We start from the raw sequence: 21327 nt of genomic DNA on the forward strand, positions 1-21327 counted from the left end.
ATATGTAACGTGGAATTCCACCTGGTAGGTAGGTCACATATGATGCGATGTTCCGGCAGGCGGTGTCGGCGCTGCAGAGCCGCAATGCGCGCTTTTGCCGTGCTGGAACGCCGCAAGTGAGCACACTCTAGGCGGACCTTGTGCAGCAGTGCATCAAGATCCGGATAGTCCCTCAAAAAACTCTGCACGACCAAATTGAGCACATGTGCCAGACATGGGATGTGAGTGAGGTTGCCGAGGCCCAGGGCTGCCACCAGATTTCGGCCATTATCACACACTACCATGCCTGGCTGGAGATTCGCTGGCTCAAACCACACATCGCTCTCCTGCTTGATGGCATTCCAGAGCTCCTGCGCTGTGTGGCTACGATTCCCCAAAAAAATTAATTTCAACACGGCCTGTTGACGTTTGGCCACGGCTGTGCTCATGTCGGTCGTAACAGGTACACGTTCATCACGGGTCCATGTGGAGGTGGACTGTGACGGCTCCTGCAGCGATGATTCTGAGGAACTGGTGTAAGAGGAGGAGTCAATGCGTACAGAATGGATTCCTGCAATCCTTGGAGTGGGCAGGACACGTCCTGCGCCACTCGCACGGTCTGTACCCGGCTCAACTACATTAACCCAATGGGCAGTGAGGGAAAGGTATCGCCCCTGTCCATGTTGACTGGTCCACGCATCGGTGGTGAGGTGGACCTTGCTACTGACGGCGTTCAGTAGCGCGTGTTTTATGTGTCCCTCAACATGCTTGTGCAGGGCAGGGATGGCTTGCCTGCTGAAGTAAAAGCGGCTGGGCACACTGTACTGTGGGACTGCCAATGACATCAAGTCACGGAAGCTGTCAGTCTCCACCAGCCTGAATGACAGCATTTCCAGTGACAGAAGTTTGGCAATGCCTGCAGTCAGAGCCTGTGCTCGTGGGTGGTTTGACGAGAAAGGCCGCCTTTTCTCCCATGCCTGTACTACCGATGGCTGTAGACTGGGCTGGGAGTGTGTGGTTGACTGGGAAAGTGGTGCTGCGGGTGGAATGACAGCGGGTCTCTGGACAACAGGGCCAGAGGTTCTTCCACGGCGATCCTGGGAGGAAGCCGAACCAGCTGCGTGTGAGCTAGAGGAAGAGGCAACACGAGCTGAAGAGGTGGTAGCTGCCGCTGTTGGTTGGCCTAGCTCTTCAGTGTGTTTGTCTAACTCCGCCGGGTGCCTGTTGCGCACATGTTTCCACATGTTGGAGGTATTGAGGTTGGCGACTTTTTGACCTCTTTTGATTTTTTGATGACACACCTTGCATCTGACATAGCAAATGTCATCTGCAACTGTGTCAAAAAAGGACCAGGCACTGCAAGTCTTGGGAGCCCCCCTTTTGACTTTTGGAAGAGACATGCTCCTTACGGGTGCCAAAGCGGAGGCTGCAGGATCCGCAGTCTTCCCCCTCCCTCTCCCTCTTTGGGCCGTACGGGGAATCTCTTCCTCAGAGCTGCTCCCACCACCTTCCTGTCCCTGACGCCAAGATGGGTCAAGGACCTCATCATCTACACTACCCTCTGCCCCCAACTGCTCCTCCTGGGTAGTCTCAGCAGCAGAGCACGCACCAGTAAGTGGCACCTGAGTGTCATCATCAGCTGATGCGGCCTGCGAGGTGGTGACCGGAGCCACTGGCCCACCCGCCTCTTCAGAGGAAGACAGAAAAAGCGGTTGGGCATCACTGCACCCTGCCTCTTCTTCCATTTCTCCAATGCTGCTTGGCTGGCCCCCTGTTTCCAAGCCAAGAGATGATTCAGAGAACAGAAGTAGAGACTGCTCCTGTCCTGGGATCTCTGTCTGCCTGGGCAATTTTGCAGGTGGTGAAGAGACAGATGGCTGCTCTCCAGTGCTCTGTGTCTGAGAGGATGTGGCACTAATGGAAGTTGATGCATTAGCTGCCATCCATCCCACAACGGCTTCAATTTGGTCTTGACGCAGCAGCGGTGTACGGCGCTCGGCGACAAAGCTGCGCATGAACGACTGTTCCCTTGTGAAAGTGGGTGCTGATGACTCACCGGTGCCCGCAGCAGGCACAGAATCCCCACGTCCCCTCCCTGCTCCGCGCCCACGCCCACGCCCACGTGCCTTACTCACTGCCTTCTTCATCTTGGTTGACTGATAAAGATAAGCAGAAAAGTACTAACGGCTTTGTGTGCTTATTCCTGAGCAACTCCTCCTAACAGGTATAAGACACACTAATTTTCTAAAGTGTGGACTAGACTTGAATATGAGCTAATGTGGCCTACACAAATGTAAAGTGGTGTAACTGGTGTGTTTGGTGAACTTTATTATTTATTTATTTTTTTGGGGCTGAACTGACAACGGATAGAGCTGCAGTCACACGGAGACCGTGCAGACAGCCGTAAACGGCGCTGCAAGGCCCAAAAACCCTCCTCTACTTTATCCTATGTAGTGTTTTTCCACAAATTAGCTGGAGACGGGTGGAAAGACACTAATAGGATTTTTTTAAATTAATTAGCAGCAGACTACACTACTTGAAAACAAAATGAAAATTGATTTGGCGGTATGACGCAGTGAACAACCCTGAGCTGGAGACAACCAAGCTACGGCTGCTCACAGACTACAGGGCGAGCTGCAGTCACACGGAGACCGTGCAGACAGCCGTAAACGGCGCTGCAAGGCCCAAAAACCCTCCTCTACTTTATCCTATGTAGTGTTTTTCCACAAATTAGCTGGAGACGGGTGGAAAGACACTAATAGGAATTTTTGGAAAAAATGTGCAGCAGCCTGCACTACTTCAAAAAAAAAAAAAAAAAGGACAGTATGAGGCAATGAACCACCCTCCCTGAACTGAATACAACCAGCTATGGATGGCCTATGTGGCTGCACTCAGACTAGAGAGTGGGCTGCACTCACACACACACACAGAGAGACCTTGCAGATCGCTGTGAAAACAGCGCTACAAGGCAAAAGCAAGGTGAATAGTAGGTGAACACAGCGGTTGCTAAATTAGCCTTTGGAAAGCACAAAGAAGCAAATCGCTATCTCTAAACTGTCCCTCAGTCAGCAAACAGCGTCCTGTCACTAACTGAATTCACAGCAGAGTGATCGCAAAATGGCGCCAGCGACTTTTAAACTGCATCATGACATCATTTAAGCAGCCAATCACAGCCTTGCCAGTAGTTTCATGCCCTCCATGCTAAACAGGATGTGCCCACACTTGGAATCTTTCTCATTGGCTGAATTTCTGAATTTTGAATCATGGAACTTCCGATTCCGGTATCCGATACGCGCCAAGTATCGGAATCCCGGTATCGGAATTCCGATACCGCAAGTATCGGCCGATACCCGATACTTGCGGTATCGGAATGCTCAACACTACTCATGAGTCTATTTTGCCAAATTTTTTTTATTAAAACTAGATTTTTGGTGAAAGGTCATCTTTTAACAATTATTGTGGCCCATTGACTCTGCGACTAAATTGGGACAAAAGATCATACAGTGGGGAAAAAAAGTATTTAGTCAGCCACCAATTGTGCAAGTTCTCCCACTTAAAAAGATGAGAGAGGCCTGTAATTGACATCATAGGTAGACCACAACTATGAGAGTCAAAATGAGAAAACAAATCCAGAAAATCACCTTGTCTGATTGGGCAAGATTTATGGTGGAATATGGTGGAAAATAAGTATTTGGTGTTTAACAAAAGTTAATCGCAATATTTTGTTATATATAATAATAATAATAATTTTTATTTATATAGCGCCAACATATTCCGCAGCGCTTTACAACTTATAGAGGGGACTTGTACAGACAATAGACATTACAGCATAACAGAAATCACAGTTCAAAATAGATACCAGGAGGAATGAGGGCCCTGCTCGCAAGCTTACAAACTATGAGGAAAAGGGGAGACACGAGAGGTGGATGGTAACAATTGCTTTAGTTATTTGGACCAGCCATAGTGTAAGGCTCGGGTGTTCATGTAAAGCTGCATGAACCAGTTAACTGCCTAAGTATGTAGCAGTACAGACACAGAGTGCTATTAACTGCATAAAGTGTATGAGAACACGATGCGAGGAACCTGATTATGTGTTTTGTTTTTTTTTTCTATTTTTAATAGGCCAAACAGGGATAGTTAGGTTAATGCGTTATATATCCCTTGTTGGCAATGACAGTGGTCAAACGATTTCTTTAAGTCTTCACAAGGTTGGCACACACTGTTGGTGGTATGTTGGTCCATTCCTCCATGCAGATCTCCTCTAGAGAAGTGATTTTTTTGGGCCTTTCGCTAGGCAACACAAACTTTCAACTCCCTCCAAAGGTTTTCTATGGAGTTGAGATCTAGAGACTGGCTAGGCCACTCCAGGACCTTCATATGCTTTTTACGAAGCCACTCTTTCATTGCAATGGCAGTGTGCTTGGGATCATTATCAATCTGAAAGACCCATCCACGTTTCATCGTCAATGCCCTTGCTAATGGAAGGAGGTTTGCACTCAAAATCTCACAATACATGGCCCCACTCATTCTTTCATGTACACGGATCAGTCGTCCTGGTCCCTTTGCAGACAAACAGCCCCAAAGCATGATGTTGTCACCACCATGCTTCACATTAGGTGTTATGTTCTTTGGATGCAACTCGGCATTCTGTCTCCTCAAAACACGACTAGTTTTGTTTCTACCAAACAGTTCTACTTTGGTTTCATCAGACTACATGACATTCTCCCGATACTCTTCTGGATAATCCAAATGCTCTCTAACAAACTTCAGACGGGCCCGGACATATACTGGCTTAAGCAGGGGGACACATCTGGCACTGCAGGATCTGAGTCCCTAACGGCGTAGTGTGTTACTGACGGTAGCCTTTGTTACAGTGGTTTTGCTCACCATTCTTGTGATCATTTTGACCCCACAGGGTGAAATCTTGTGTGGAGCCCCAGATCGAGTGAGATTATCAGTGGTCTTGTATGGCTTCCATTTTCTTATTATTTCTCCCACAGTTAATTTCATCACACTAAGCTGCTTGCCTATTGCAGATTCATTCTTCCCAGCCTGCTGCAGGGCTACAATTTTGTTTCTGGTTGTTTCGACAGCTCTTTGGTCTTCACCATAGTGGAGTTTGGAGTGTGACTGTTTGAGGTTGTGAACAGGTGTCTTTTATACTGATAAGTTCAAACAGGTGCCATTACTACAGGTAATGAGTGGAGGACAGAGGAGCCTCTTAAAGAAGAAGTTGCAGTCTGTGAGAGCCAGAAATCTTGCATGTTTTTAGGTGACCAAATACTTATTTTCCACCATATTTTGCAAAATAAATCTTGCCAAATCAGACAAGGTGATTTTCTGGATTTGTTTTCTCATTTTGACTCTTAGTTGTGGTCTACCTATAATGTAAATTACAGGCCTCTCTCATCTTTTTAAGTGGGGCAACTTGCACAATTGGTGGCTGACGAAATACTTTATTTCCCCACTGTATATGGATTAACTTTAGTTTTTATTTCAATCATTTTTTTTAATCAAAATTCTTGCTGCAGTTACATGATCAAAGCGTGATTTATTTACGTGATTTATCATAGATGCACAATTTTGTATTAATTTTATGCGTTTGTAGGGAACCCGTCACCCCCAAAATCGAAGGTGAGCTAAGCCCACCGGCATCAGGGGCTTATCTACAGCATTCTGTAATGCTGTAGATAAGCCCCTGATGTATTCTGAAAGATGAGAAAAAGAGGTTAGATTATACTCACCTGGGCGGGCTGTCCGATCCAATGGGCGTCGCGGTCCGGTCCGGTGCCTCCCATCTTCATAGGATGATGTCCTCTTGTCTTCACGCTGCAGCTCCGGCGCAGTCGTACTTTGTCTGCCCTGTTGACGGCAGAGCAAAGTACTGCAGTGCGCAGGTGCTGTAGTTTCAATACAATCAGTGTTTTATCAGCAAGAGATTACCATTAAACGACTAGGTGTCACATGCAAGCCAGTCCAGCTAATTTGTACAACCCCACCCCCACCACCGATTGGCAGCTTGAGAGCAATTCACAGTGTAGACAGGAAACTGCCAATCAGGGATGTGGGTGGGGTTATACTGGGCTCAGCAGTCATAGCACTGCTACATCTACAGCAGAGAAAACTGATTTTATCAGAACTGCACCAAACAGTCCAGTAAGTGATATATCCGTGGAAGCAGCTTCCATGCCCAAATCATGATGCTATCAGAAAACATAGCAAAATCTGCTGACCGATTCCCATTAATAGCTAATGCAGAGACAAAAAGGGGACAGACTTGCTATTAAAATGAACAAATAGCCAGCCCCTTTCACCCACAGCATTGGGCACGTGAATGTCAACCCTTTTATATCATTTTGTTTTTAGAAAGAGGCGCATATTTTTGCACTCTGTTCACACTTACATTGGAGCCTCCATTAAAAGGCTGCGTTGCAAGTTATTTCCATTTTACCTGATAAAAAGGTGCAGCATTTTTTTTTTTTATTAAAATGACAGCCACCTGAAAGGAAACCCAACAGACCCGTTCTAGTAAATGGGGCACCATCTGGTGCAGTTTGTGTCCCACATAAAGCAAAGCTGTTTCTGTCAGGAGTTCGGCATTTCTGTTTCTATTACATAACATGAAAACGGAAACGTAATTATGTTATATTTTATAATTAGTACTTGTATTGTAATTGTTTCACATTAACCCCTATAGAGATAAAGTTGAGAGCCTGTTTATTCAGATGGAATGGTGTGCAAAGGGCACATTGGAAAGCTGGATCAAAGCGATGACCACCGTTGAAAAATTTAAAAGTCTTAATATTTTCCGGCAAATCGTCGATGGAGTGGATTATATTCACAGTAATAACCTAATCCACAGAGACTTGAAAGTAAGCGATTTACCACTTTTATTTACCCAACCTTGATAGCAACATCAGTCATGCATTCCTATCATCTGTACACCTTTTAGAGGTTTATTCCCATTTTAGGCATTAGTGGCATAGTCACACATTATGCTATAAATGTTGAGAACGGCCTTTCTGTAAGTTATAGATTGCATAGCATCGCCACTTCTTTATTCATTTCAGTAATACAAGTAACCTCTGCTTTGAGTCGGTGAACAAGAATCCTATTCTTCTGTTAGGATAGGGTCCAGGGGATGGTACCCCCACCTAGCATATATTTATTACATGCGCCATAAACGATCTAAATAGCAATACCTGTTTAGGACTAGGTAAGTTAGGGATTTTAGCACAAATGCAATGTTTGTCATTTTTGCCTATGATTCTAAATCCCACTCCTCAAGGCCCCCAAAAGATCATGTTTTCCAAATTTCTCTAAAGAAGCACTCATTTATTTTTTTTACGTAAATGTGTGTATATGTAGTGCTACTGCGGTCTTCTCCGATATCCAGCGCTGTTCTGCTCCTCTTCTCAGTGATATCTCTGCTCTGCAGACTCTCTAGGTCTCACTGTCCTCTCTGTGACCCAGAAGAGGCTTTTACAGTGTAAGTCTGTGGAGAGTCAGGACAAAGCTCTATAGACTTACATAATAAATGACATTTCCAGCTAATTCATAGAGTGTGGCATGACCTGGAGACTGTGAAGAGCGGTGACATCACTGAGAAGAGGAGCAGAACAGCGCTGGATCTTGGAGAAAGTGGGAGTAGGTGAGAATATCAACACACTCACTCTACACACCATACACAGATTTAGTTAAAAAAATATTAATAGGAGTGCATCTTTAATATTGCACAGATGATGGAATTATTATCAAGGCATCAAACATTGCCGCAGGTTTCCTCACCTGAGCAATACTAAGGAAATCCTAAAAACATGATCTCTTGGGGGCCGTGAGGACTGGAGATCTGGTATAACACTTGTAACAACACTCTCAAGTCTGTATAGCTTTATGATGTTTTTTTCTAGTAAGGATATTGTTTTTAAATTCCATTTTGCAATACATATAATGCTGCGTGCCCACGATCAGGAAGAGTAGCATTTTGGACGCAGCGTATTTTCCTCAAAAACATTTGAGCACTCTTGTGAATTGTATCATAATACCCCAAACAAAGCAACTTTTGAACTTGTTTGTTGCATTCTATAATTTTATACATTATAGATAATGAAATTATGGTTTCTTCTGGTTTCCTCCAGCCAGCAAATATATTGTTTGCGGAAGATATGACTGTAAAAATTGCGGATTTTGGTCTTGTGACACCAGTGAGTGAAAAACACAAAAATGAAACGCGTTTGCGAACAGCTGGGCAAGGAACTGAGTGTTACATGGCACCAGAACAGGTGACTTATACATGAATGGCTCCGATTATATGACCAAGTAGCAGGTTACATATTAACTTACTGATGTCAACGGTGTTTGTTTCCAAGAGAATTTCAGATCCTTTCTATTGAATGATGTATGTAAAATAGAAATCTCTTTTTACAGAGGACTGGAGTCTCAGCAAGAAGCCACAATAATTTGAAAATGTTTTGCCATCTACAAATAGTTACCACATCAAAAGTTAACCTTTATGTGAATGCCGGCTCATTAAAGTGCTTTAAATCATGTCTAGGTTATTTTGGGCTTTTAGCTCCTTAAAGGGGTTGTCCACTGCTAGGACAACCCCTTCTTAAACTAAATGTTTGGCCCGATAAAATAATAAATCCTATACTCCCCTCCCATGCCAGTGCCGTTCCAGCGGTGTTGGCACTCACGGTCCCTGGGCTGTGATGCGGTAGAATGACACGTGAAGCCCGGCGCCCAATCAGTTCTGGCATCACTGTCTCCGCCTTCGGACAACCTGAACACGAAGAGGAAGTCCGGGATGAGCTGAAGCCTGATGGTCAGTTTGTCCAAAGGCGGAGAGTATGACGCCAGAGCTGATTGGGTGCCGGGGTCACGTGTCACTACACCGCATCACAGCCCAGGGACTGCGAGTACCCACATGGCGGGAACAGCGCCGGCACAGGAGGTGAGTATAAGCTTTATTATTTCATCGTGGCCGAACATTTAGTTTAAGTAGGGGTTGTCCTAGTAGTGGACAACCCTTTTAAGTGACCAGCAGAATAAGCACAAGGGCAGCAATATAAAGGTATGAATGCATAAACGTCTTTCAGAGTAATGTAACAGACACAGTGGTCATAAATATATATGCAGACAGACAAATACATAGATTAGGTATATGGTACAAAAAAGGCTCCTACCCATAGCAATAGTGCAGATTGCAAGGTCACCACATGAAGAAAAATCCCCAACATGTGTTTTTCATCAGCCCCCGGAGGAAGCAACACACTTACTAGGCTAGTTATCAAGAATAGAGGGGTCCTCACGTTTTTTTAAAAATTATTTATTTTCCCCCCTCATTTTTGACAACCAGCCTTGCTAAAGCTCACAGCTGGGGGCTGCTATTCTCAGACTGGTAAGGGGCCATGGATATTGGCCTCCCCAGCCTAAAAGTAGCAGCCCGCAGCTTCCCAGAAAAGGCGCATCTATTAGATGCGCCAATTCTGGCGCTTTGCCGGGCTCTTCCTACTTGCCCTGTAGCAGTGGCAAGTGGGGTAATAAGGGGATAATGTCACCTTGCTATTGTAAGGTGACATTAAGCCGGCTTAGTAATGGAGAGGCGTCAATAAGACACCTATCCATTACTAATCCTATATTAATTAAAGTGTTAAATAAACACACACGGTAAGAAAAAAGTCTTTTAATGAAATAAAACACCACACAGTTTTGACCATATTTTTATTATTCTGCCATTCCAAAGCGAAGCCAACGATCTTCTGTAATAAAAATAAAATAAAAAAGCAAAAGTATACTCCCTGATCCGTCGTAGTCCAATATACCGAGTGTCCCACAACGTATCTGGGGGAGATAAAGCTTACAACCGGGAGCGATGCTAAAGTGACCGCTACCGGTTGTAAGTACTGGGGAATGAAGGAGATGGAGCAGGCGCAGGCTCAGTAACTAGCGGTGACGTCACCGAGCCTGCGCTCCCTCACTGCCTGACCTGAAGTTACCTCTGGACCGTGGGAAAATGCCGGGGAAGAGGATAGCACCGGTAATGTATCTATTTGGTTCTATCTATTCATTCTATCTATCTATCTATTCTATCTATTTATTCTATCTATCTATCTATCTATCTATCTATCTATCTATCTATCTATTCATTCTATCTATTCTATCAATCTATTCTATCTATTCTATCTATCTATCCATTCTATCTATTCTATCAATCTATTCTATCTATCTATTCTATCTATCATCTATCTATTCTATCCATTCATTCTATCTATTCTATCAATCTATTCATTCTATCTATTCTGTCTATCTATTTATTCTATCTATCTATCTATCTATTCATTCTATCTATTCTATCAATCTATTCATTCTATCTATTCTATCAATCTATCCTATCTATCTATCTATCATCTATCTATTCTATCAATCTATTCACTCTATCTATTCTATCAATCTATTCATTCTATCTATTCTGTCTATTTATTCTATCTATCTATCTATCTATTAATTCTATCTATTCTATCAATCTATTCATTCTATCTATTCTATCAATCTATCCTATCTATCTATATATCATCTATCTATCTATTCTATCAATCTATTCATTCTATCTATTCTATTAATCTATTCATTCTATCTATTATGTCTATCTATCTATCATCTATCTATCTATCTATCTATGTATTCATTCTATCTATTCTATCCTATCTATCTATCTATCTATCCTATCTATATCTATCTATTCTATCAATCTGTTTATTCTATCTATTCTATCAATCTATCTACTCTATCCATCCTATCTACAGGAAGTTGTTTTTTTTTCTCTGTGTGCACTCAACTTTATTGGCATGAACAAAGAGAAAAAAAACACATGAAAAAAAATGCACCAAAAACGCGGCAAACAACACTGCAAAAACGCACCTAAACCTGCGTTTTTAGCGCAGCTTATTTCCTGCCAAGATGATCAGGTTTTGCTGCAGAAAAAAAACGCAGCTAAAACGCCCTGTGTGAACTTACCCTTAGAGTCTTTGGATTATGTACAAGTGTTCCAGAGTTTATCAGGATGCCATAACTAGCTGCAGAGAGTGAGGGTAAAGTGCATAAAGCATACACTTGACTATGCTATTTTATTGACATGCCAAAAACCTGCATCGAAAAGTCTAGAAATTTTACCGAGAACACTGAGGTCCAAGAGGTTGTCCGGGTTCTCACAGGGCAGTTGGGTGAGGCTGCTTTTGCAGTCAGTTGCACATTAATGATTTGCATCCCTACATTATGTCTGATCGATGTGTATTCGTATTGACAACTGCAAATATATTGTTCGCTTTGCAGGAGAATAAAACTTACGAAAATGAAGTCGATATCTTCCCACTAGGACTGATATTAATTGAACTCTTCTGGAAGCTCGAGAACAAATACACGTATCACGTAAGTTCTGAATATATATAATTAGTATGCAATTTTTGTTTGGTGTCCATATTTTGTGGTCTTTTGTTTTTTTTCCCCATGTTCTGAACATGTAGGAAAATATAAGGGCTTACTTTGGATCTTCATATTACTATACTTTACATTTCTAATATGCAATTTAAGCACAGATTATGAGATTAATTGATGCACAAATTAATTGAGTGAGTAATGCTGGCCATTCATATATTACACGGATATGCCAGGTTTGTCAACAAAAGAGTCGCACTCTGTGAACTGTTATCCATTCTGACTGTCTCCTACGTAAATCTCCTTTCCTCATTTGTATCCCGCTCAGTAGGATTTCCTTTCCAAATTATAGTATTTTTTTTATTAACGAGTTGTCCATTACTGCAACATTTAAGACACGTACCAAGGATAGGTCATCATATCAGTTTGGTGGGAGAGCGACACTTGGCACTCCTGAATCAGCTATTAGTAGGTCCCGTGACCACCAGAAGTATACCGTGTACAAGGCTAGAACACCACAGCTCCGAGCTTTGTGTGGCGGCCATTGTCAGGCACTGCAGCTCTGCTGTTATTGAAGTGAATGGGAGCTGGGCTGCAATACTGGAGATCTGCCACTACACTTCCAGCTGCTGATCGGTGGGGGTGCCAGATGCTGGAGCCCCACCATCCTGATATTGATTACATACAGTATATCACAAAAGTGAGTACACCCCTCATACTTTTATAAATATTTTATTATATCTTTTCATGGGACAACACTGACACTTTGATACAATGTAAAGTAATCCTTGTACAGATTGTATAACAGTGTAAATTTGGTGTGCCCTCTAAATAACTCACCCAGCACCTAATGTCGAAACCACTGCCAAAAAAAGTGAGTACACCCGAGTGAAAATGGCTATATAATGTCAAATTAGCTATTTTCCCTCCCCATTGTCATGTGACTCGTTAGTGTTACAAGGTCACAGGTGTGAAAAGATATAATAAAATATTTACAAAAATATGAGGGGTGTACTCACTTTTGTGATATACTGTATACTAAGAATATGCCCTTTCTTTCTGTGCTAAGTTAACTAGCAGATGCGTCTCCACTGTAAGGCTATGTGCACACGATGCGGAAAATGCTGCGGATCCGCAGCTGCGGGTCCGCAGCAGTTTCCCATGAGTTTACAATTCAATGTAAACCTATGGGAAACCAAAAACGCTGTGCACATGCTGCAGAAAAAAACGCGCGGAAACGCAGCGGTTTACATTCCGCAGCATGTCACTTCTTTCTGCGGATTCCTCAGCGGTTTTACAGCTGCCCCTATGGAAAGCCGCAGTTGAAAAACCGTGGTAAATCCGCAATAAATCTGCAGCAAAAACGCAGCGTTTTTGCCCTGCAGATTTATCAAATCTGATGCGGAAAAATGCAGTGGCCAAGAATACGTGTGCACATAGCCTATGGCTGTGTGCACATGGTGCGTTTTTGCTGCATTTTTTTCAGTGCAGATTTGTCACAAAACCTGAAGGGTTTCCTGATGTCAACAGAGTGAATGAGAATCCTGAAGTCTCATGCACAGGTTGCTTATTTGTGACTTATATCTGCAGCATATCAATTCTTTCAGCATTTTTGCTGCAGATTTCACTCATACTAATGAGTGGGGAAAAATCAGAACCAAAAACGCACATAAAGAATGCAGCAAAAACACGTGTTTTTTTCCAGAGTTTTTCCTGCCAAATGATGCAGAAATTTCTGCACCAAATATTTAATGTGCGACCATACCCTGACATGTCCATATGGAGAAAGATTTTCTTCATGAGACAACTCCTTTAAATTGCTATGAAGGATTTTGCTGAGCAACTGTAGAGATCTAGAAACATCAGTTGTAATTAATTAAAGATCAGCGGTTTCCTGTGTATTGTCGGTTGTGAAGTTTATGGTGCTAATAAAAGATATGTTTTTGTTTAGGAATGGGAGAAATTGAGAAATGCTGAATTGCCCCCAAAATTTGTACAACAGTATCCCTCTGAGGTATAGTATGATGATTGCATTAGTGTCAATTTTTATCAAAATTGTGAGAAATGTCTCCTGGGAATTGTATAGGAACTGGCCTGCAGGCTAAACCGTCCTAAGCAGTCTGTATTGACATGTAGGTCCTAGAAAGCTGAACATAACAATTAGTGATGAGCGAATATACTCGTTGCTCGGGTTTTCCAGAGCACGCTCAGTGACCTCCGAGTATTTGTGACTGCTCAGAGATTTAGCTTTTGTTGACACAGCTGCATGATTTACAGCTACCAGCCAGCCTGAATACATGTGGGGGTTGCCTGGTTGCTAGGGAATCTCCACATGTAATCAAGCTGTCTAGTAGCCGCAAATCATTCAGCTGCGGCAAGGAAAACTAAATCTCCGAGCAGTCATAAATACTTGGAGGTCACCCGAGCAACGAGTATACTCGCTCATCACTAATAACGATACCTTGATATCTGTGATCCAATGTCTTATTCCATAGAATATCATGTTTTTATATCTAAATTAGCTGTTAAGATCTATGGGCCGGACACTGATCTGCATGAGAATCTGCCTCCAGAGATTATGATAAATGAAGATAGTAGTTTACAGTGTGATGCAAGTAATCACTGACACTTTGTTGTCATAATCACACAGCTCTGCAGTGAGATCAGAGCTGACAGGGTACAGCAGAGCTGACAGGGTACAGCAGAGCTGACACAGGAGAAGTGAACTTTATCTCATTAGAAACATTTGCAGCAGCATTTGTCCTCTCATAGTGCTGTCAGCTCTAATGTAGATCTGTGCCTGATTATCACTAAAACAGTACAGTAGTGTGGAACCTTGTCCCATTTCAAACACAACAAACAAATTTGCAGTTGTCTTCTCACAATGCTGTCACAATCCTATGTTGTACTGCCCTTCCTACACACTGGCTGCCTGTGAGATGGAAGCTGAATCACTGTGAGAGGTCACCTGTACATATACAGGTCCTTCTCAAAAAATTAGCATATAGTGTTAAATTTCATTATTTACCATAATGTAATGATTACAATTAAACTTTCATATACTATAGATTCATTATCCACCAACTGAAATTTGTCAGGTCTTTTATTGTTTTAATACTGATGATTTTGGCATACAACTCCTGATAACCCAAAAAACCTGTCTCAATAAATTAGCATATTTCACCCGACCAATCAAATAAAAGTGTTTTTTAATACCAAACAAAAAAACCATCAAATAATAATGTTCAGTTATGCACTCAATACTTGGTCGGGAATCCTTTGGCAGAAATGACTGCTATATGCTAATTTTTTGAGAAGGACCTGTATGTGTTCTGTTTGTAATGAGACCAAGTCCACTTCTGCTGTACTGTTTGCATTGCTGTACTGCACTAGCTCTGCTGGAGCTCTGATCTCACTGCAGAGCTGTGTGTGATTTTGAGAGCAGACTGTAGTCATTACAAGCCTCAAACTAGTAACACACCCTTTAATTTAAAATAAGCTTTGGAGGCAGATTCTCAGGGAGATCTATGTCCTGCCCATAGATCTCAATGGCTCACTTGCATATAAGAAAAAAAGTGGATTTCTCTGGAATAAGACATCGGATGGCAAATATCAAGGTATCATGTTATTCAGCTTCCTTTGACATGCATGCCCATATACATGGCTTAGGAGTGTTGATTCTACTGACAGATTCCCTTTAACCTTGGTCTTCAATTTTATAACAAACAAATTGTATTTTTTTTTCTTTTGTACTTTACATTTTTAAGTGGGTACAATTCAAAACAAAGTTCCGATAAATTAAACTGTTTATGCAAGAAAACGGTGTACAACACTTTAAATAGTCACAACATTTTTACACAACATGGAGTTATGTAAAAATGTAGGATTATTGGCTTCTTCAAGCGAGTTTCAAGCAGCTCCGCTAAAATGGGTGGAGCAGGGACATGGCTACGCCTACCTATCAAATATATAAAAAGTGTTGGCATTTCTTACACCAGAAATGTTACTCCAGGCCAAAACTGGAGTTTTAATACTATAATAAAATGTGCATAATACCACCACAAAAATTTCACCCCAACGCAGTCTGTATTAAATAATATGAGTGAAGGAAACAGGAGAGAGCAATCCCTATTATATAGTTATTGTCTTTTATTTATTTTATTTATTGAGTGTTTTTTGGCTTAAACTCTCACTGATATATTTCACGTACCATATGGTATATGAGAAGTAGGGTATCACTTTGACCTGACTACATATGGTACCTTACTGAAAACCTTTGCACCCTATTTATCTTGATAGGGGCTTTTAGGGAGAGGTAGGGATAGCCGCCGATGAGTGGCATAGCCGCCGATGAGTGGGGGTGCCAATGCGTAGGATTGAGGGTGCCAACCTCCGCTGGTAGGTAGGGAGACAATAGCTATATAATAGGGATTGCTCTCTCCTGTTTCCTTCACTCATATTATTTAATACAGACTTTGTGTTGGGGTGACATTTTTATGGTGCTATTATGCACATTTTATTAGAGTATTAAAAGTTAAGTTTTATTAAGTGGTATTTATAATTTGGTGCTATTCGGTGAATTAGTTTTTTCTTTGGTACTTAATATTTGATTACAATGATCCAATAATATCCAGGCAGTGATTGGAGTAACATTTCTGGCAAGGTGCAAGCCAATGATGAGACGTGCCAAATTAATTAACTGGAGTGTACCTCTTTTCACTGCATGCCCTTAGTTAAGACTGGTGTAAAAAAATGCCAGTCTTAATGAATCGGGGTTAAATTTCCTGGACAAGATTGGTGAAAGTTGAAAAAAAAAATAAATATAAATATATATATATATATATATATATATATATATATATATATATATATATATATATATATATATATATACATACACACACACACAGGTGTGTCTCACAAAATTATAATATCATCAAAAGTTAATTTATTTCTGTTCTTTAACACAAGAGTTGAAACTCATATATTATATAGAGTCATTACAGACAGAGTGATCTATTTCATGTGTTTCTTTCTGTTAATGATTATGGCTTACAGCCAATGAAAAGCCAAAAGTCATCTCAGTAAATTAGAATACTTTATAACACCAGCAAGAAAAATGATTTTAAAATCCGAAATGTTGGCCTACTGAAATGTATGTTCAGTAAATGCACTCAATACTTGGTCGGGGCACCTTTTGCATCAATTACTGCATCAATGCGGCGTGGCATGGAGACGATCAGCCTGTGGCACTGCTGAGGTGTTATGGAAGACCAGGTTGCTTTGATTGCAGCCTTTAGCTCGGCTGCATTGTTGGGTCTGGTGTCTCATCTTCCTCTTGAAAATACCCCATAGATTCTCTAGGCGAGTTTGCTGGCCAATCAAGCACACTGATACTGTTGTTTTTAAACCAGGTATTGGTACTTTTGGCAGTGTGGACAGGTGCCAAGTCCTGCTGGAGAATGAAATTTCCATATCCAAACAGCTTGTTGGCAGAGGGAAGCATGAAGTGCTCTAAAATTTCCTGGTAGACGACTGCGCTGATTTTGGTCTTGATAAAACACAGTGGACCTACACCAGCAGATGACATGGTTCCCCAAACCATCACTGTTTGTGGAAACTTCTCACTAGACCTCAAGCAGCTTGGATTGTGGCCTCTCCACTTCCTCCAGAATCTGGGACCTTGATTTCCAAATGAAATGCAAAATTTACTTTCATCTGAAAACAACACCTTGGACCACTGAGCAACAGTCCAGTTCTTTTTCTCCTTGGCCCAAGTAAGACGCTTCTGGCGTTGTTTAGTGGTCATGAGTGGCTTGAAACAAGGAATGCGACACTTGTAGCCCATGTCCTGGATACGTCTGTGTGTGGTGGCTCTTGAAGCAATGACTCCAGCAGCAGTCCACTCCTTGTGAATCTCCCCCAAATTTTTGAATGGCCTTTTCCTAAGGGTACTGTCTTACAGTGGCACTTTTGTCGCTACGACGGTACGATCCGTGACGTTCCAGCGATATCCATACGATATCGCTGTGTCTGACACGCAGCAGCGATCAGGGACCCTGCTGAGAATCGTACGTCGTAGCAGATCGTTTGGAACTTTATTTCGTCGCTGGATCTCCCGCTGTCATCGCTGGATCGGTGTGTGTGACACCGATCCAGCGATGCGTTCGCTTGTAACCAGGGTAAACATCGGGTTACTAAGCGCAGGGCCGCGCTTAGTAACCCGATGTTTACCCTGGTTACCATCGTAAATGTAAAAAAAAAAAAAACGTACATACTCACATTCCAGTGTCCATCAGGTCCCTAGCCGTCTGCTTCCCGCACTGACTGACTGCCGGCCGGAAAGTAAAAGCAGAGCACAGCGGTGTTATTTGTTATTTATTCTAATTTACTGAGATAATAATTTTGGGGTTTTCATTGGCTGTAAGCCAAAATGATCAACATTAACAGAAATAAACACTTGAAATAGATCACTCTGTTTGTAATGACTCTATATCAGGGGTGGGCAATCAATTTTTCCGAGTGGCCACATGAGAGACCGTAACTGTTGTGGTGGACCGAACCAATAGGTCAAAATTAATTCTGCTCAATATTAATATGGATATATTATAATTATTATATTATTGATAATTAAATTAATATTAATTGTATTACTTAATATTGAGCAGAATTAACTGTGCTCACATCCCCCTATATATCGTTTGAACCCGAATACCAGCCCCTTCTGTATATCGTATGAGCCCCCAACAGCCCCTTATATGCGGCATGAGCCCCACACAGCCTCCCCCATATGCGGCATGAGCCCCATACAGCCTTCCTATATAAGGGATGAGCCCCACACAGCCTTCCTATACACTCGGCATGAGCCCCACACAGCCTCCCCGTATACTGCATGAGCCCCACACAGCCTCCCTATATACACTGCATGAGCCCCACACAGCCTTCCGATATACACTGCATGTCGCCCCCGTAGCCTCCCCATGTGCAGCATATCACCCCCATATGCAGCACCATGTGCAGCATGTCGCTTCCATATGCAGCTCCATGTGCAGCATGTCGCCCCCATATGCAGCACCATGTCACCCACATATTCAGCACCATGTGCCGCATATCACCCCATATGAAGCGCCATGTGTAGCATGTCACCTCCATATGCAGCACCATGTGCAGCATGTCTCCCCCATATGCAGCACCCTGTGCACCATGTCACCCCCATATGCAGCACCCTGTGCACCATGTCACCGCCATGTGCAGCAGCATGTGCAGCCCCATGACATCCCTATGTGCAGCAGCATGTGCTGCACCATGTCACCTCATATGCAGCATGTCACTCCATGTGCAGCACCATGTGCAGCAGCATGTCTCCCCCATGTGCAGCACCATGTCACCTCCATGTGCAGCAGCATGTCACCATGTGCAGCAGCATGTCACCCTCATATGCAGCACGATGTCACCCCCATGTGCAGCATGTCACCCCCATAGTCTCCCCATGCCCACCCAAACATCCCATACACATGAAAAAAAAACAACCATATATTCACCTCAGTCCCATTCCCCGGCACTCTGCTTCTCTCCCTGCCTCCGGTACGCTGACTGTCCTCAGTACACAGCTGACGCGATGAAATTACGTCATTGCATCAGCTGTTTCACATGGAGTCAGTGGCGCAGCGCAAATGGAGAAAGCCAGTGGGCAGGCACCGTGCGGCCCGTGGACCTCTGGTTTTCAGCCCCACGGCTGTCTCAATCCGCGGGCCGGACTGAGACAGCCAGAGGGCCGGATGTGGTCCGTGGGCCTCGCTTTGCCTAGGTCTGCTCTATATAATATATGTTTCACTTTTTGTATTGAAGAACTGAAATAAATTAACTTTTTGATGATATTCTAATTTTGTGAGAAGTACTTGTATATACAGTGGGTATGGAAAGTATTCCGAACCGTTTAAATTTTTCACTCTTTGTGTAATTGCAGCCATTTCGTAAATTCAAAAATGTTCATTTTTGTTCTCATTAATGTACACTCTGCACATCATCTTGACTGAAAAAAACAGAATTGTAGACATATTTGCGAATTTATTAAACAAGAAAATCCAAAATATCACATGGTCATAAGTATTCAGACCCTTTGCTCAGTATTGAGTAGAAGCACCATTTTGAGCTAGTACAGCCATGAGTCGTCTTAGGAATGATGCAACAAGTTTTTCACACCTGGATTTGGGGATCCTCTGCCATTCTTCCTTGCAGATCCTCTCCAGTTTCATCAGGTTGGATGGTGAATGTTGGTGGACAGCCATTTTCAGGTCTCTCCAGAGAGGCTCAATTGGGTTTAGGTCAGGGCTCTGGCTGGGCCAGTCATGAATGGACACAGAGTTGTTTTGAAGCCACTCCTTTGTTATTTTAGCTGTGTGCTTAGGGTCCTTGTCTTGTTGGAAGGTGAACCTTTGGCCAAGTCTGAGGTCCAGAGCACTCTGGAAGAGGTTTTCATCCAGGATATCTCTGTACATGGCCGCATTCATGTTTCCTTCAATGGCAACCAGTCGTCCTGTCCCTGCAGCTGAAAGACACCCCCATAGCATGATGCTGCCTCCACCATGTATCACTGTTGGGATTGTATTGGGTAGGTGATGAGCAGTGCCTGATTTTCTCCACGCATACCGCTTAGAATTGTCACCAGAAAGGTCTATCTTCGTCTCATCAGACCAGAGAATCTTATTTCTCATAGTCTGGGAGTTCTTCATGTGTTTTTTAGCAAACTCTATCCGGGCTTTCATATGTCTTGCACTGAGGAGAGGCTTCCATCGGGCCACTCTGCCATAAAGGCCCAACTGGTGGAGGCCTGCAGTGATAGTTGACTTTGTGGAACTTTCTCCTATCTCCCTACTGCATCTCTGGAGCTCAGCCACAGTGATCTTGGGGTTCTTCTTTACCTCTCTCACCAAGGCTCTTCTCCCATGATTGCTCAGTTTGGTTGCACGGCCAGGTCTAAGAAGACTTCTGTTGGTCCCAAACATTTTCCATTTAACCCCTTCACCCCCGGAGCTTTTTTCGGTTTTGCATTTTCGTTTTTCGCTCCCCTTCTTTCCCAAGCAATAACTTTTTTATTTTTCCCTCAGTATGGCCAGGTGAGGGCTTAATTTTTGCGGGATGAGTTGTACTTTTGAACAACACCATTGGTTTTAGCATGTCATGTACATGAAAACGGGAAAAAAATTCCAAGTGCGGTGAAATTGCAAAAAAAGTGCAATCTCACACTTGTTTTTTGTTTGGCTTTTTTGCTAGGTTCACTAAATGCTAAAACTGACCAGCCATTATGATTATCCAGGTATTATGAGTTAATAGACACCAAACATGTCTAGTTTCTTTTTTATCTAAGTGGTGAAAAAAAAATCCAAAGTAGGCTAAAAAAAAAATAAAATTGCGCAGTTTTCAGAGACCCGTAGCGTCTCCTTTTTGCGGGAGCTCGGGTCGGGCGAGGGCTTATTTTTTGCGTGCTGAGCTGACGTTTTTAATGATACCACTTTTGTGCAGATACGTTCTTTTCATCGCCCGTTATTGCATTTTAATGCAATGTCGCGGCGACCAAAAAACATAATTCTGGGGTTTAGATTTTTTTTCTCGCTATGCCGTTTAGCGATCATGTAAATCCTTTTTTTTTATTGATAGATCGGGCGATTCTGAACGTGGCAATACCAAATATGTGTAGGTTTGATTTTTTTTTTTTTTATTGTTTTTATTTTGAATGGGACGAAAAGGGGGTGATTTAAATTCTTATGTTTTTTTCATATTTTTAAAAACATTTGAAGCTGCCACAACTTGATCGGCTCTGCTACATAGAGGCGATGCTCAGATCACCTCTTTGTAGCAGAATTACTGCACTTCTATGAGCGCCGACCACAAGGTGGCGCTCATAGCAATCCGGCA

At 42.7% G+C, this 21327-nt stretch overlaps 1 protein-coding gene across 1 annotated transcript in view; it reads left to right on the plus strand.

The window, feature by feature from the left end:
• The window catches only part of LOC143808914 (interferon-induced, double-stranded RNA-activated protein kinase-like), an 81312-nt gene that overhangs the window by 52900 nt on the left and 7085 nt on the right, over positions 1-21327 (plus strand). The window contains exons 4-7 of the mRNA XM_077292093.1: positions 6677-6851; positions 8118-8261; positions 11311-11406; positions 13364-13426. Of these exons, the coding sequence (XP_077148208.1) occupies positions 6677-6851; positions 8118-8261; positions 11311-11406; positions 13364-13426 (478 nt within the window). The remainder of the gene's footprint in view (positions 1-6676; positions 6852-8117; positions 8262-11310; positions 11407-13363; positions 13427-21327) is intronic.

Source organism: Ranitomeya variabilis, chromosome 2, assembly GCF_051348905.1.
Source record: "Ranitomeya variabilis isolate aRanVar5 chromosome 2, aRanVar5.hap1, whole genome shotgun sequence".
Taxonomy (NCBI): Eukaryota; Metazoa; Chordata; class Amphibia; order Anura; family Dendrobatidae; genus Ranitomeya; species Ranitomeya variabilis.